This window comes from Biomphalaria glabrata, chromosome 8 (genome assembly GCF_947242115.1).
Source record: "Biomphalaria glabrata chromosome 8, xgBioGlab47.1, whole genome shotgun sequence".
Lineage (NCBI taxonomy): Eukaryota > Metazoa > Mollusca > Gastropoda > Planorbidae > Biomphalaria > Biomphalaria glabrata.
Window position 1 is genome coordinate 44,288,827 of NC_074718.1, and position 15,994 is coordinate 44,304,820.

At 33.2% G+C, this 15,994-nt stretch overlaps 1 protein-coding gene across 3 annotated transcripts; it reads right to left on the bottom strand.

The window, feature by feature from the left end:
* Positions 1-1,083: 1,083 nt before the first annotated feature.
* Positions 1,084-14,685, bottom strand: LOC106074226 (proton-coupled amino acid transporter 2-like). Of its 3 annotated transcripts, XM_056038794.1 has the most exons (12): positions 14,547-14,685; positions 12,080-12,379; positions 9,392-9,482; positions 8,706-8,794; positions 8,498-8,590; positions 6,935-7,019; positions 6,064-6,240; positions 5,674-5,772; positions 4,682-4,860; positions 2,919-3,100; positions 1,977-2,065; positions 1,084-1,364 (listed from the first exon to the last, which is right to left on the bottom strand). In XM_056038794.1, exons 2-12 carry the CDS (start codon positions 12,265-12,267, stop codon positions 1,218-1,220), a joined length of 1,419 nt encoding a protein of 472 aa, XP_055894769.1. In that variant the 5' UTR covers positions 12,268-12,379; positions 14,547-14,685; the 3' UTR covers positions 1,084-1,217. The 3 variants fall into 3 exon arrangements, with proteins under 3 accessions (XP_055894769.1, XP_055894770.1, XP_055894771.1); XM_056038795.1 differs by lacking the exons at positions 12,080-12,379; positions 14,547-14,685 and adding an exon at positions 9,838-9,956; XM_056038796.1 differs by lacking the exons at positions 12,080-12,379; positions 14,547-14,685 and having other exon boundaries at positions 8,706-8,790; positions 9,392-9,463.
* Between the last annotated feature and the right edge of the window lie 1,309 nt (positions 14,686-15,994).

A 15,994-nucleotide genomic window follows, 5' to 3' on the forward strand; every position in this document is an offset into this window, starting at 1 on the left:
ATAGATGCAAATGGGAACAACATTCACACACAAAACACATTCACAGCCAGCACTTTATGAATTAGACTTCTATGAACTTCTTGATGATGACAGATGGATGACCTTGTAATACTGACTGAAAGTGGGATAGTGTTTGCAAATCTTTGTTTTAGTCCTAATGGATAGGAGAGGACCACTTCATTCAGATCTGGCGGTTAAATGGGTGCAGGTTGTCTTTAAATAAAAATAAATATAAAATAAACTATATATCTAGATCTAAGATTACTCAATAAGTATTCTTTTTTAATTAATTTTATCACAGTACTAGTATATTTGTCTATTATTGGTCTAATTTGTTTTATAAGCATCAGGCACTTGTTAAGATTTAAGAATGATAGAAGGGTCTCAAGCATAGACCACATAATAAGCTTATATTTTCAAATATATTTATTTGTTATTTAGTTCTGCATTAATCTACCAAATAAATAATGAGCACAGAATTCTTGACATATAATTCAGACTTCTCTGTCATATTTGGGAAACTCGATGCAAATGTAATTACCTTTTCCATCCCAGTTTCAAAACAAGTCACTATTCAAACACAAATTAAAGACAATGAATATTATATTTAAAGTAAAGGTGCCAACTAAACTTCACTAACAAATATTAAATATTGAAAAGCGATACATTAAATAATAATTATAAAAATGCACCCAAATCTTGAGTATTAAAAACACAAAATATGTTTTACAATTGTACAGTACATGGAATAACAATTCTCAAACACATGCAAGCATCTCAACAATACTTTGAATAACATAGGCTAGCATTCTAAAATTCTGAGCTGATGTTTTATAGTGCTTTGAAATATGAGATAACTTAGTTAATAATTTTGACAGAATTTTCAAATTTGATTAAATAGACAAAAACATGCCTGAAGCAAAATATTTATCACTCCAGAAGGAGAGATTTTCCAGAAAAATTTCTGCAAAACTATCACAAATTTATCATTAAAAAAAAAACAACTTCAGGTCTATGTTGCTTTTATATATATATATATATATAATATAATATATATTTTATATATATATATATATTATATTATATATATTATATTTTATATTATATTATATATTATATATATATTTTATAGCAAGGCCCACGACACAAGATCCAGCTGGAATAACCTGCCCAGTGTGCAGCCGAACATTTCGGGCTCACATAGGTCTCTTTTATTATTAAAATGTTGTAATTATATTTTTTAATGATTCTACAGTCCCAAATATCAAAATGAGCATGCCAAAAATGATAATTGCAGCATCTTTGATTGTTGTTGTGACTGTCAGCTGTCCCTCTACACTTAAAGTCATAAGTTCCATTAAAGCCTGTTAATAATAAAACAATTAATTACTTGATGAAATAAATACAAATGTTCATATTTTATTCAAGTGATTTTAAATAATTCTAAAGCTTGATACAACATGCATGTTAACCAATGGCTTGAATTCTGCCAAGTCACTGGTTTTCCTGGCTGGCTCAGGCAACCCATTCTATGCTCTAATAGCACTAGGGAAGAATGAGCATTTGTACAAATTTGTCCTAGCATATGGAGCGAGAAATGTGCCTTTATCTTTCTGAGTAATTTATTACATTTTTGTATTTGAAGATTATGGTTCAGTGTTTTATGTATAATTGCTACTTTACTTCTGAGTCTTCTATCCTGAAGGCTTTCTAAATTAAGTGATTTTACTAAAGGTGTTACTCTAATCAACTGTGAATATTCATTTGTTATGAATCTCACTGCTCAATTTTGTGTCTGTTCCAGTTTCTTAATGTTTTCTTGAGTTGAGGTGTCTCAAAAAGAGGATGCATATTCTATTTTTGGCCAAACCAAGGTTAAATAACATTTTAGTTTTATGTTCTTATTTGATTTATAGAAATTTCTTTTAATAAACCCTAATGCTTTGATTTTTTTATAGTTCCTAGTACAGACTTACTGGTAGAATTAATGATAAAACACTCCCAAAGAATGAGCCAATGAAAACCATCAGAGAATCCAGATGGGGCACTAATACGGATACTGCAACTATAAAAACAAAACATTTAATTAATCAGTTGAACTAACCAATTGTTGTAGAAACTTGTCTACCCACAAAATAAAATGCTTTATTGCAAATAATTTCACTATGATTATGAAAAAAGTGCAATTGTTGTTTACTCTAAATAAAACACACATGTATACATTATCTACACCACTTTTGTTCCAGAGTAAGCTCTGTGCTACCTGGATTTAACCCTTTTAACAGAAACTAATGAAGAATGTTCAGAATTGATAACAGCCCTATTGTGAATCTGCCTGAATCCAGTATCATTGAGTATTCTCTTTTTTTTCAGAGTAGTCTCTAGTTGGCAGATAATGACCCTAGTGTAACCCTTCATGAGTTCATGCGAATCAAGTTTGATTTACGCTGTCTTCATGTCATATTTTTTAAATGCAAAGTTTATGATTAACAATTCCCTTTACAAAAGGGGTATTAGTTAAGTCTCTGGAAACTCCTAGCCAACACACAAAAAAATGCACAAATATACTTTAGCCTGAAAGTAACTTCAAGCTAAATTTGTATTTTATCACATGATACCTGACATCTGGAGGCGCTGTGGATGAGCGGTAAAGCACTTGGCTTCTGAACTGGGGGTCCCAGGTTCAAATCCTGTTAAAGACTGGGATTTTTAAGTTTGAGATCTTGGAGCGCCTCTGAGTCCACCCAGCTTAACATTAATTAGGGAGAAGTAAAGGCAGTTGGTCATTGTGCTGGCCACGACGCTCTCATTAACCATGGGCCTCAGAAACAGATGACCTTTACATCATCTGCCACATAGATTGCAAGGTCTAAAAGGGGAACTTTACTTTATGGTGCTATCAACAATTAAACACTTACAAATGAGAGTGAGTAATACTGCTCTTGTAAAACATTGGGCAACTCTTCCAAACTTTTCAATTTGATCACTAGTCATCTGTTTTTTTACTGCTGGCCAGATAATACTTATAGGTACATAGAACTGAATCCCAACAGAGAGGATCATGGCAACTACAAACAAAATAGTCACAGATGTGTAGAGCCTAAAAGTATTTTTCATTATTTCAAAAAAATATTATTAATGAGATAAAGCTAGAGAATTAGTAGCCTACTACTAAAAACAATAAAAATAAATTAATTGTTTCTATACTCTCATGTTATCTACTTTTTTAAAGCGGTAGCAGAAGATGAATTGGATGCTCTTAGATAAATTAAGATGATAATGTGAATTATTTTTTTTAAATTGCATGTTTCAGATGTTCCTTTAGAATTGAAGATTGTTACTAGTGTTATTGTACACAATGTGTTAAGTAATATATGCTCTTCCTAAAGTTAATATCACTGTCACCTAATCCTTCAAGTTACAGTGGAGAGAACATGAAGAATTGGTAGTCTAAAGGAAAGTTGTAAAAGAATGGACTGGCCTCTTGATATTCTACTAAGAACAGCTGCTGACTGAGAAAAATGGAGAGATTTGCTTATGTGAACTGTCATAGCATCCCTGTCAAGGGACAGATAAGATGAGAGCCCAAACCTCCCACAGGATTGTGGAGATTATGGCAGGTAGAGCTCAAACCCTTTACCATCAAGATAACATTCCATATTGTAGACCACAAAACCAGACAGACAGATTCAGAATAGGATGTAATAATCTTCAATTCTAAACAGAAAACCAGAATATTGACTGACCAATGCCTTTTAGTCTAAAGGTGACGGCGAAGTTCATTAGAGGAGACAAATAGGCCAATGGGGAAGCAAAAAAAAAAACCAGTGGGTTGCAAAATGGAAGATTATTACGTTGGCAAGGAAGGAAGAGTATCAAATACCAGGAAAAGAAAACAAACAAGTTTGCACTTTTACTGGTCAACACTCTTTTCTGGCAAAAAGGAGGAATTCCTCAATACTGTAAATAGATGAAAGACTAAAACTAAGACTGCTTTATTGATCCTTAAGGAAATTTGTTGTGATTACAAGGACTCTTTTCTCATATGAAGACAACACAACAGAAACATACCATAAATACAACAGACACAACATTAAAAGTTCATTCAGCAACTACACACAGGCATCTTGGTCCTTTTCATGTTTCCTGATCAACGAGTGGTGTTGATATAGTCTGAAAGCTGAGCTAGTTCTGTCCTATTGAAAGACATGAGTCACTATCAAAAGTCATTCTTCAAGGTATAGTAGAGGGAGCAGGAAGAAATGGTCCTCCAAAGAAAAGCTGGCTGGATGACAAAAGAATGATCGGCCTCTTAATATCCTAAGAACAGCTGCTGACAAGGAAAAGTGGATTAGATTATGCAAACTGTGACAGCCACTCAACAACGAAAGTCAAGGGACAGGTGAGATGAGGTGAAAATATGAAGATCAATTTTAAAAGTAATTTTTTTTAAGGTTTTTGATACAAAATTTACATAAACGCTTACAAAGTCCTCTATTATTTACTAGCATCTTACAAATATTTTTTTCTCGGTAAAATTGTATAACATCTGATTTTTCTTTTCTTCAATAATCTCTACATATAAGCGAAAAACAAAAGCTCAATATAATTAAGATATGATCTTTTTTACAATTCTTCTGAAACATAAATTCACATTCCAAAGTTCTGAATAAAAAATTACCAGTTATTTTGTGGCAAATTGAGGGTAATAGTTGTTGCTGTATCCTCTCCAAACTTTAAATATCCATAGAATCCCATACAGGAGTACAAGGCTATTATTATTGTCATTGCCAAACTCAGCAAGCCATTCCAGCCTCCATAATCATTGATATTGATCAGTTTACTTCTTACAGATATGGTCTGAAAAGGAGTTTTTAACTTAAATGAATGACTATAGATAAATAGAATAATATAAAAGGAAAAAGATTTTGTTTGTTGGAATGTCACAAAATAGATAAAACAACAACAGTAATATATATATATATATATATATATATATATATATATATATATATAATATATATAAAGTACATGTTGGTACATAAATATTCATGATTCTATAATCTTTAATTTCCTGAGCAATGCTTCTCAGCCTCACCATGGCCCTTGGGTTAAAACAGTCATTAGAGGAGATGATTGGGTCAATAAGGAAGCACAAAAGAGCCCCTGTTGTGGTGCCTAAGGACCAAGTCCATTGCACTGGCACTGATGGAAGAACACCCCAAAAAACATGAAACTATCCACACACCATTCATCAAAGGACTGTTTTATGATGGACACCTGCACAGCTGATATGGTATACAGACTGAATGTGGGGGGGTTTCCCTGATGTGCTCAGCCTTTGGCTTTCACTTCTACTTTGAGCGCCTTGGAATACGAACCATTGTTTATAGGGATGTAATAGTTTACGTCTGCTTGGATCTCTTTCCCAGACAGAAGTTTAAAGGCAGAGGGAGACTATCTTCCAGAGTTCCAAAAGTCATAGACTCAATTCTTATGACAATAAGAAAGAAGAAGAAGAAAAATCTTTTATTTAGCACAATTTTCTTTTAATGTTTAGATATCATTTGTTTTTTTATTAAGCTGAATTTAAAACAAATTAAGGTCCAATGCATAATGAACGTGTACATGTTCAGCTAATAAAGACTGCTTAAGTTATAAAGGCATACATACCAAACATATACTTTCAAAAGCAAACATCGAAGTACCAAAAAACAAAGGTAATGTACTCCAAGAGCTAAAAGCTGGTCTCTCAGAAGAATCTGGCAATCCCTTAAAAATAATTAACTATTTTTAATAAATAGGTTTAAAATATTCAATATAATTTGAAATACTCTGAATAAAACTGATGTAAAAAAAAATATCACATTTATATATAAGAAATAATTGCTATTCATCAAGTTAAATTGATAAATATTTTGTCTCAAAAAAAAGTTGAAGATAAATCATAAGAAAATTATTTTATTAAGAGAATTTTAAAAATCAATGATTCAATATTTTTAATGTATATCTAATTGAAAAATTTGTTACATATATATGTTAAGTGAAGAACTTATTACTTACCTGAAAAAGGCTTTGAAAAATTATAATTAATCCTATAAGATAAGCCAAATTTGCCACTGTTGAAAAAAATGCCAAAGTGTTTAAACTTTTCACCATGATGTAGGGCAGCAGAATGAGAAAAACAGCGACCTCATAAACTCGTAGAGACTGGCTGTTTGACCAATAGTTATCTAAAATCTGAAAAATAAATTCTACAAAATTTTGACAAGCAAAGTATTACATTTTTTTAATGTTTACATCTAAATAGTTTGCATAAATGTAAATTATATTCCATGAGGAACTTGCTATTTCTAACTTCAAAGTCATGTGAGTTTTTAGTCCCATTTACTTTCCTTGTGTTGATGCCAGGTAACCATAGAGCTATGTGTACTCAATGAATTTTAAACCTCTTAAACAAAATTTTACAGAAAATGTTTTATTGAATATCTGCACTGTTTATACTATGTTGCCACACATTAAAATAAGTATCTACATTTGGAGCATGAATTGAATGTTCTTCCATTTGAAAATGTCAAAATGCTAGATGAACAAAAATCCTTCTCTTTGTTGTAGAGAGCAGGTATATTACCATACCTTTTCCCCCTCCTCTTGCTAGTTTATTTACAGATTAAAATAGAATTTTACATTATTTCACTTTTTTTTTTACATAAATATAAAATTGTAACATTTTTTTAAGTTATCTATATCAAAGGTAAACACAAATAAATAAAAAAAACTCCACTGCACAGCAGTTACCTCTTTAACATTGACTGCTGCCCACACAATGTTTTCACAATAAAAACTATACTGCATGATAGAATTACCTCTTTAACATTGACTGCTATCCACACAATGTATTCACAACAAAAACAACACTGAATGATAGATTTACCTCTTTAACATTGACTGCTACCCACACAATGTAAACACAACAAAAACTACACTGCATGATACTGATGGAGACACTAGTTATTGTTCTGAAAATAATATTAAAATACTCATTTCTTCTTTAAGTCTACTGGTACCATTAATTTCAATCCTTGTTGAAAAGCTAATCAATGCTAGACATTGAAGCATTAAACAAAAATGAACAAAGTAATACAACTGTTACTAAATCTTTAAATATCTTTGCTAGATGCACATAATATTTACAGTAGGACATCAATTATCTGGATTTATTGTGAACAGGGTCTGTTTGGATCCTTGATATTTTAAATAACCAAAGGCAAATGTGTTATCACCCAACAATGACTCTCATGTGATGTGAAGTTCTCTTATGCCATGGTGCAATTTAAAGTTTTTCAGCCAACCAGTGCGGCAAATAAAATTAGAGGAACAACCCAATTTGCTGTTCATTTGTAATGTCTTTTCACACAACAAAGGTCTCAATATTGAATGTCTTTGCTCTGTCCTTGGGTAAACAACACAAAGCACAGCATCAAGAGCAGCATCAAGAGCAGTGTCGTTAGCTTCTCTCATTGTCTTCCTTGAACCTTCACTAGAGTCAAAGTTTTGATACTAATTTCACAATGGTATCTCGATTGTTTTTAATGTTCATAACTGTGGATGTGCTGATGTTATAAATCTAATCCACAGAAGCTACACTTTCTTCATTGTCAAGGCAATTAATTCCATTGTCAGCACATAATGTTTTTGTTCAGCATGGATAAAGCCTGTTTCCCACATTGCACAACAATTCAATACACATCCACTCAACACTTTTTCTCACTGTTTTCATTGACTTTTTTACATGTTTCAGAAACACGTTACGAGACAGCTGGAATATACCAAGATTCAGAAGAAATGCAGTAGATAAAGTCGCATATCAGCAAGAGCACTTAGATATCAAACTGTAAAAAAAAAGGCTGCATGAATATTTGATGTTCCAGATGACTGATGTCTGGATAAAAGATGTTCTAACGTGAAAAGAAAAAAAGCAGAAATTTAAATTTAAGACAGGTTCTAAATTTCTTGATTTTGTAATGTTTCTCTACATAATTTATACCTCACTTGTAACTCATTTAGATGATTTGGATTTAAACACAGTTCATTAGTACCCTAAATAATAATCTAATTACTAATAGAATTAACAAAGTCAGTGATTTAAAACAAATTGCAGATGACTGTAAATAAAAGCAAGTAAAGTAGGTCAGTACTGGTGCAAGCCAGGAGTGGAGCAAGTAAATAAAACTTCTTGAAATGTTGCAAGTGGTTTTATGTCAGTATAGTGGGAAAAGCAGTACATCAATTTTTTGTGATTTAATCAATAAATTGGTGTTAAGCGAAAAAGAATTAACAAATTAAATTATTTCCCTTAATTTACTCTCATGTAAGTGAAGTTTTAAAGTTTTTGTTAATTTAACATTATATTTAGAGGTCCCTTAGAAAATCTTTGCTTTCTAATCAATTTTTTTTTAATATATGAAAAGTAATAAAAGAATTTACCATAACTTACTTCATTATAGCTGCAGACTTTTGTAGACTTTTTGGACCATATTGAAAATTTAGTTCAACTGCATCTACATAGGTCAGAATAGATTTGCTTGATCTACAATGGGAATTAGAATGCATTTTAAAAGTGCTGTTTTGTTAATCAACCATCAAAGTTAATTAAGATTAAATTCTTTTCATTTTTCAAAAGGAACTTTGACATAATTTCCCACCTTTTTTCTAGCAGATGACAGCAACTATTTAACATCAGCATACAGTGTACTGTGAGCATTCCCACAATTAAAAACAAAGCCAGACCTGCCTGAGAATATCAGATAAAACAATGGCTAACTGGCAACTTATTTCATCTTGTCAATGAAATTTGTAAATCTTAATAGTTGGAACTAGTGTGTGTGCTTAAAAAGAAAAAGTATGTTTACTTGGGTAAAATGTATTATTTGTAAAATAATTGTAATTTAAAAAAAACTATATGTACATACATTGATTTTGTTTGTTTGTTTTTGTTTTACAAGTTTCTACCTTACCACACGTTCAGGCAGTAGAAATTAGAAGGGAGGCAATTAGTAAATGAAATTGTTATGAATATGATTTACGGTATCGGTTGTCGTTCTTATGTTTACATGTGCTTGTAGCTCGTCCATAAGAATGTGTTCACGAAATGTTAGAGATGTGTGTTGTGTAGTCATTTAGTGTATTAGTTAGAGCCATACTATAGGATTTCGACTATATTGTTTTATTATGTTCATAACTGTAACTGTACAAAATTAACCAATTAATTAGAGCTACACATTTTCTAGAATAGACATTATCTTTTCTATGAAATAAAAAATTTAGAAAGTCTTTGTATAGGGCTAGGCTAGGCCTATACATTATACAATAAAGTTGTTTGCCAACTCACCCATAATCCAACATTCTTAAAGGCAGTTGGAAGTGAAAGAATCCCCGTTCCTGCTGTGCCTTTGAGTAAATTCATCAGCGCTTGTGAGTTGCTGCCAAATTAATTCACAAAGAAAAAGAAATAACTTTTGGGGGCATATGTTTTTTGTTTCAAATATTTTTATTAGCTCTTATTTATGCAAATGCTTATATTTCTTTAACGATTCGTTTTTCATTTTAATAAAATAGGCCTAATTAAACGTGAAGATATAGCCTAGATATGCGATTGTGCATGACCTATAATTCTTTTTTTTTAATGTTGCCATATAGGCTTATATTATAGTTGTTTATTCACAATAAATTCTCATGGATTCCACAAGTAAATCTGACAGTAGGCTAGATAACATTTTCATAGGTGTATCTATAAATGTGAAGCACAAAAAAAAAAAGGAAGAAACACAAAATAACCTTAAAGACATGTTACAACTGTCCTACTTGTCAATCGGAAAGAACATGATCATTATTTGAACATTAAATTAACCTCTCACTACAACTGTGATCAGCCATTTAATGTAGCTGCAACTCACGCGAAACATAAATATGTTAACCAAGTCCCTGGTATGTGAACCATACCAAATGCCACCTGTTGTTATTCTAACCCTTCTGTGTAGGCCAATTAGTTCTACTACCTTACTACAAAAATGGGCGATTTGCGCTTGTTGCAATAATAATGTATTTTTAGGACTTCTATGAATAATCTTTAGTTGATTAGGACAATACTTAATTAAAAGGGCTTATGTAATCTTTCTTATTCAGTGTTGATTGTCTGTATCGATATTGTAGGCCTATATGGCACCTTGTGGATTTTCATTTTGTTTGTTTTTTCCTATCGAAAGGTTAAAATAGATATAGTTGTCGAGAAAGCTAAAAGCATGTCATTGTGCTAAACAAAAACAACTGGTAAAAATATTTCTTATCGCACATATTTATTATTGTTAGTCTAGGTCTATTATTATATTATTTAATTAGGCCTACAAGACTGATCCAAAACTAATTGATAGGCCTACAATTACACTTAATAGGCCTATAAGCTTTTTTGTATTTTTAAAGTATATTTTTCTTATTTTTGCTTTCTGTTTTTTATCAGGCCATGTTTTGAGTCGAGTCGATTACCTATTTCGACCAGTTTCTAGAAGCTCGAGGTCAAGCCAGTGCTGTCCAGCGTAAACAAGTTAATTTTAGGTATCCAATCAAAGAAAGGGGTTAAGGAAAAAACATAGCACACGTCAGCTTCTAGAAGGTTAAAGTTACTAAAATAATTATATGAGAAGTGTCCATGATTCTAGAACATCCGATTAAAAAAAGTATAAATTAGGGAAGTCAGTTAGACGGGGTCCTCGCTTAGTCCTCACTTAGTAATAGTTTGGTAGAGTAATATTTGCGGGTCCATTAATTAAAGTTTTATTAGTTGAAGTTGAATGTTATACTAAGTGAAGTTTCATGTATTTTTAAGTTTTATTTATGAAGTGTCAAGTTGTTATTGAATTGAGAAGTTAATTTGATGTGAAAGTCGAAGAAGTATTAGTAAAGAAGTTTGGAAGTAAACACAGGGAGTTCTTTCTTCACTTCATTGAGTTATCAAGTTTGATAATATAATCCCCGGCAAATGTGATCGTCACATATATTATTGTCACTTTCTTGTGGATGTTTTTTTTTTCTTTTACATGTTTCGGATATTCCTTCAGAAGAACCACCACAATAAAGACAAAAACAACAAATGCCTTTGTGAGAAAAAAAAAGATGTGACAAGGAGATGGACTGAATACTCCTTAGAATCAGATAAATTTGAAATGCCAGGAAATCCAGAGTTTCCGTACTTAAGTCCCTGCATTAACCAACACCGACATCTATCGAATTTTATTCTTCTGTCGGACATTGTAGTAAAATCCTTGAAAAGGACGCTGACTGCAGACCTAGAGAAGAGGATCTAGCAATGGAATTGAGATGCTACAGAAGGATCCTAGATATCACATTTAAAGACCGCAACAAAAACGAAGAGATTAGAGACAGGGTTACTAGAGTGATATGGAAAGACAAAGGCATAGCCCTCGACACCAAAGTCAGACTGATGCGTTCTCTGGTCATGGTCACATTGGTATATGGTTGTGAGTCTTGGACGCTGACTGCGGACCTAGAGATGAGGATCCTAGCAATGGAATCGAGATGCGACAGAAAGATCTTAGGTATGTATCATATACAAAGACCGCATCACAAACGAAGAGATTAGAGACAGGATTAGTACAACGATTGGATGCCACGATGACCTGATAACAACTGTCAAAAAAAAAAACGCAAGATAAAACTCTATGATAAGGTCCTCAGGGCTCGCAAAAAACTTTCCTTCAAGAAACAGTACCAGGAAAAGAAGAAGTGGACAGAGAAAGCGATGCGAAAACAACACCAAAGAATGAACGGGTCTATCATTGAAAGAAATTCTATCAAAGGCAAAAGGAATGGAGAAAGACGATCAACAGATCTTGCGTGGTGCTCCAAAAGTTAAAAAAAAAACAACTAAGGGATAGGTGAAGTTGAAAGTGACATGAAACAGATATTAAAACTTGCCTGCTTAGTCACATATGTTTAATTTTCTACTGTTTTGTTATCCTGCATTTCTAATTAGTTTCGTTATGTGTAAAGTGGTACAGCTTACCTACATCTGGTACACGGCCCACTTGTCGGGACCTCTACAGTGGTGTGTGTGGACAGAACCATCGTTTGAGATTTGATCAACTTGCTGGCTGAGTGACCCCTGTCTTGTTTTGGGGTGCATTCAGCGGGGGTGTCTTTGTTTACCTTTGGGGATAGCAGAGGCACTAGGGATAAAATGCCGTCTGACATTGTCAAGACAAAGCCAACCTCTTTACCAGATGTGCAGTTTTAAATGTCAAACATTTTCATCTAATCAGTCTTTGTTGTCCAAATTGGTCATTGAATTTATTTCTTCATTTCCCTATTTAAAATAGAAATACAAAAAGAAAGTAATTGTGTTACTTAGAACTATTAATTAAAATTTATTAAATTAAAACGAGAGATTAATTATTTAATTTCAAAAAAAAAAAAAGCTTTAATTCCTTGGTATAAAAATGTTTGAGATTTCCGTGATAGACTTCCGATAGAAGGTTTACACGAGATGAATGTCAAATATTGACTTGGTGTGGCATAGCCCTCGACACCAACGTCAGACTGATGCGCTCCATTGTCATGGCCACATTCTTTATGCTTCCGAGTCTTGGACGCTGACTGCAGAGCTGGAGAGAAGGTTTCTAGCAATGGAATTGAGATGCTACAGAAAGATCCTAGGTATCACATACAAAGACCGCATCACAAACGAAGAGATTAGAGACAGGATTACTACAGCGATTGGACCTCACGATGACCTGCTAGCTGTTGTAAAAAAAAACACTAAAACTCTATAATCATATTACAAGGTCTTTGGGGCTTGCAAAGACCTTCCTTCAGGGAACAGTACCAGGAAAAAAAAGAAGAGGCAGACAGAGAGAGCGATGGGAGGACAATGGACGGGCCTGTCATTGAAACAGGTTCTATGATGTACTATCCAAGGCAGCGGAATGGAGAAAGACGGTTGACAAATCTTAAGTGGTGCCCCAACGGTCCAACAGATTAAGGCATGTGGCGGCCTACGTAACATGGATGGAATATTGAGAGTAAGACTATATAGGCTAAGATTGATTCAAATATGAGCGGGAAGGCCTGCGCAAGGTGCACAACTCTGCTCGAACTGAACAAGAGAAAGTTAATGGGAAAAATAAATAGTGTAGGTATACCTTTAGAGTAGGCTTACTTACAATTTAAAGAAATAGAAAAATTACTAAAATAACAGAACGAGAAAACAAAAATATAAAGATAGTGGGGGAAAGGGTTATATAAATGATAATCATTCGTTTTATTTGATGAGTCCATTTTATTTATTCCATATAAATAATCAGAAATAATCTAGATGAATCATAGCGCTAAACAATTAAACAACATAAAAGCACAAAAAAATGCACTTATTTTCTACTGGCCAGCTACACACATGTTCTCAATATATTGTTTAAAGTGTGTGTATGTGTAGGTTACGTGCTGTAGCGAGTGATATATACTGTTCAGTGACAGTTCTGTTGGCAACGCGAACATATAACGTATTGCTAGTAGGCCTACCTTTGACATCTTTTAACGAAGGAGCTCGTCAAAAAATAAGTCCTCTTTGTATGAGTTTTTACAAAGCTTTTATCAACTCATTCTGTCTGTTACAATTTTTTGTACACGTTATCTCTCCCATTTCCCATTATCGAATCCAGTTTAAACTGTGCACAATTATAAATTATTCATAACAAAGTCATTTGTCCAATCGATCAAAAAAGTTAACCAATTAATTAATTAATTAGTGGTAATTAATTAATTTTGTGTAATATTGATTAAAGCAAATAACTCTTGATAGATATGGCTATAAATAGACAGTTCAGTTCTTCCCCTTAGATAAGCTTTTTTTTTTAAAAGTATTTTTTTAGTTTTTGCTTGTTTGATGTTTCAATCACAAGATGTGAAGAGTTAACTCGATTAATTCATAACATTTAACCCTTAAAGTGCTGAGCTTTTTTACAATGAGTATACACAAACATGGATTTACAATGCTAGTGTTTAGAGGATATAGTACCACACGCGTCTAAAGGGTTAATATACTTAATATAGTAAAAGCCGCACATTCTCTCACTGTAGGCCAATGTCTTCCAGACGAAAGACAACCCCGAAAAGGAAGACATGTACTTCTTTTGTCGGGCATCTCTAATTAGCCTAGTTAATAATGGATGTATAGAATCTTGTAAATTACAAATATTCCTACAAAAAAAAGATATATAGCCTAAGTCCTGCCAGTGTTAATCTAGTCGTGAATGTTATTTAAAAACATAAACTCTGCTAAGTCATTTGTTTTCCTGGCTGATTCAGGCAACCCGTGTCACGATCTTATAAGACTAGGAAAGAAGTAGCGCTCGTATGAATTTTTTGTACCTCACACTTATATAATCTAGAAGATTTAATAAATAATTTGCGGTTATTTGAGAAAGATTATAGAAAATCATGATCATTTTTATGGATAGTCTAGAAATGAAACAAACCTTTGTAGGTACTCCTGTGTGAACGAGCTAAGTGATGACCACCTTAGATCCTAGATCTCTACTGATTAACACACTCCTTTTCTGGCCTTTTTTTTTCTCCCAAAGTTTATAAGTACACATGTTTACTTTACAATTACTTGACAAAAAGAACGCGTTTTTATTTTGGTAGACCTTAAGTAACCGTAACTCATTGTGGTTTGAAGATAAGACCTTGTCTGTAGGCTTCTATATGAGTGTGTGTAAAACGCGAAGTGTTGTTTAAACGTTTTCGTATGATGTGCGTGCATATGTCTGGTTAATTTGAAATAGAAATCAATACAAAAAAAACAACACATTTTTAAAAATATTAACCTGCTATAGAATTGCATCAAATGTTAACTATAATAATGAAGATAATGTACCTGTTTATCTTATCTTATAAAATATATCATCGTCTCTGGCGTGGGGGAGACAATTACGTATCCATTTTTTAACTCGCCTTACACCTTAATTTAAGACTTAAATTTCTGCTAAGTCATTGGTTGTTGTTTTTTTCTGGCCTATTCATATATATGATATCATTATAGGGCCTACATTTTTTTTTTTGTTATGCTCCTAAGATGGCCACTGTCTGGGATGGTTCCACGTGTTTATAAAATATTTTACACGTTTCGGGTGTTCCTTCAGATTCTGGGAATAATTACACCCTAGCCCTAACTTCCCTCAGGACGACGGGGGATTGCAGCTGGCAGAATTCGAACCCGGGACCGACGAGACCACCGAACGACAGTTCAGAGCGCCTACCACACGACCAGACAGCCCTCCATGATATGTCCCTCACAATTTATCGCCTTTTTTTTTAATTATAAAAAACTATGAAAAAATAGATGTAGATATATATACTGGAAGTTACACACAGCTGTTGCAGGTCGATTGGGTGACTGCTCTTTGAAAATGTTAATGTGGGTGGCATGGGTGCATAACAAAACATTGGACAAACTGTTAGCTACACGCATTGAAGAAAGGGATATTCGCATTTTTAGTTTAAAAAAAAACCAACGAAACTGAATCGCCAGCTCATGAGGCTGTTTTTAAAAACGGGAAAAGAAAATGTAAACGGAAGTGGTAAATTATTAATATTGCACGAAAACAAATGCTTCACAAAGCAATTAAGGGATGGCAGCCGAGTCCATACGGCTTCATCATGTTTAGATCCGCTAATGAAATGAACGATTCCCTATCTTTAAAGAACATTTAATTTTTATGCTTTCACTTATTTTGGTTAGCCTCAAATTTTACTTGCAAAGAGAGTCTATTTATGTAGGCCCCTATGTGTCCTACATAATAAATTCCACGCATCCACTCCTCTGTAGGCACTGCCCCCACCATTACGAAAATGCCAATCATTCTATCTTTAAATGCCAAAAAGGGGTTGCATGCTTAGACACTGTACACAGGGCCGATATTGA

Coding starts and splice junctions, on each gene's coding strand:
- LOC106074226 (XM_056038794.1), bottom strand. CDS start 12,267: ATGTCAGACGGCATTTTATCCCTAGTGCCTCTGCTATCCCCAAAGGTA. Junction 9,483..12,079: donor GGGCCGTGTACCAGATGTAG/GTAAGCTGTACC, acceptor TTAATTTGGCAG/CAACTCACAAGCGCTGATGA. Junction 7,020..8,497: donor AAGTCTGCAGCTATAATGAA/GTAAGTTATGGT, acceptor TATTATTTTCAG/AACAATAACTAGTGTCTCCA.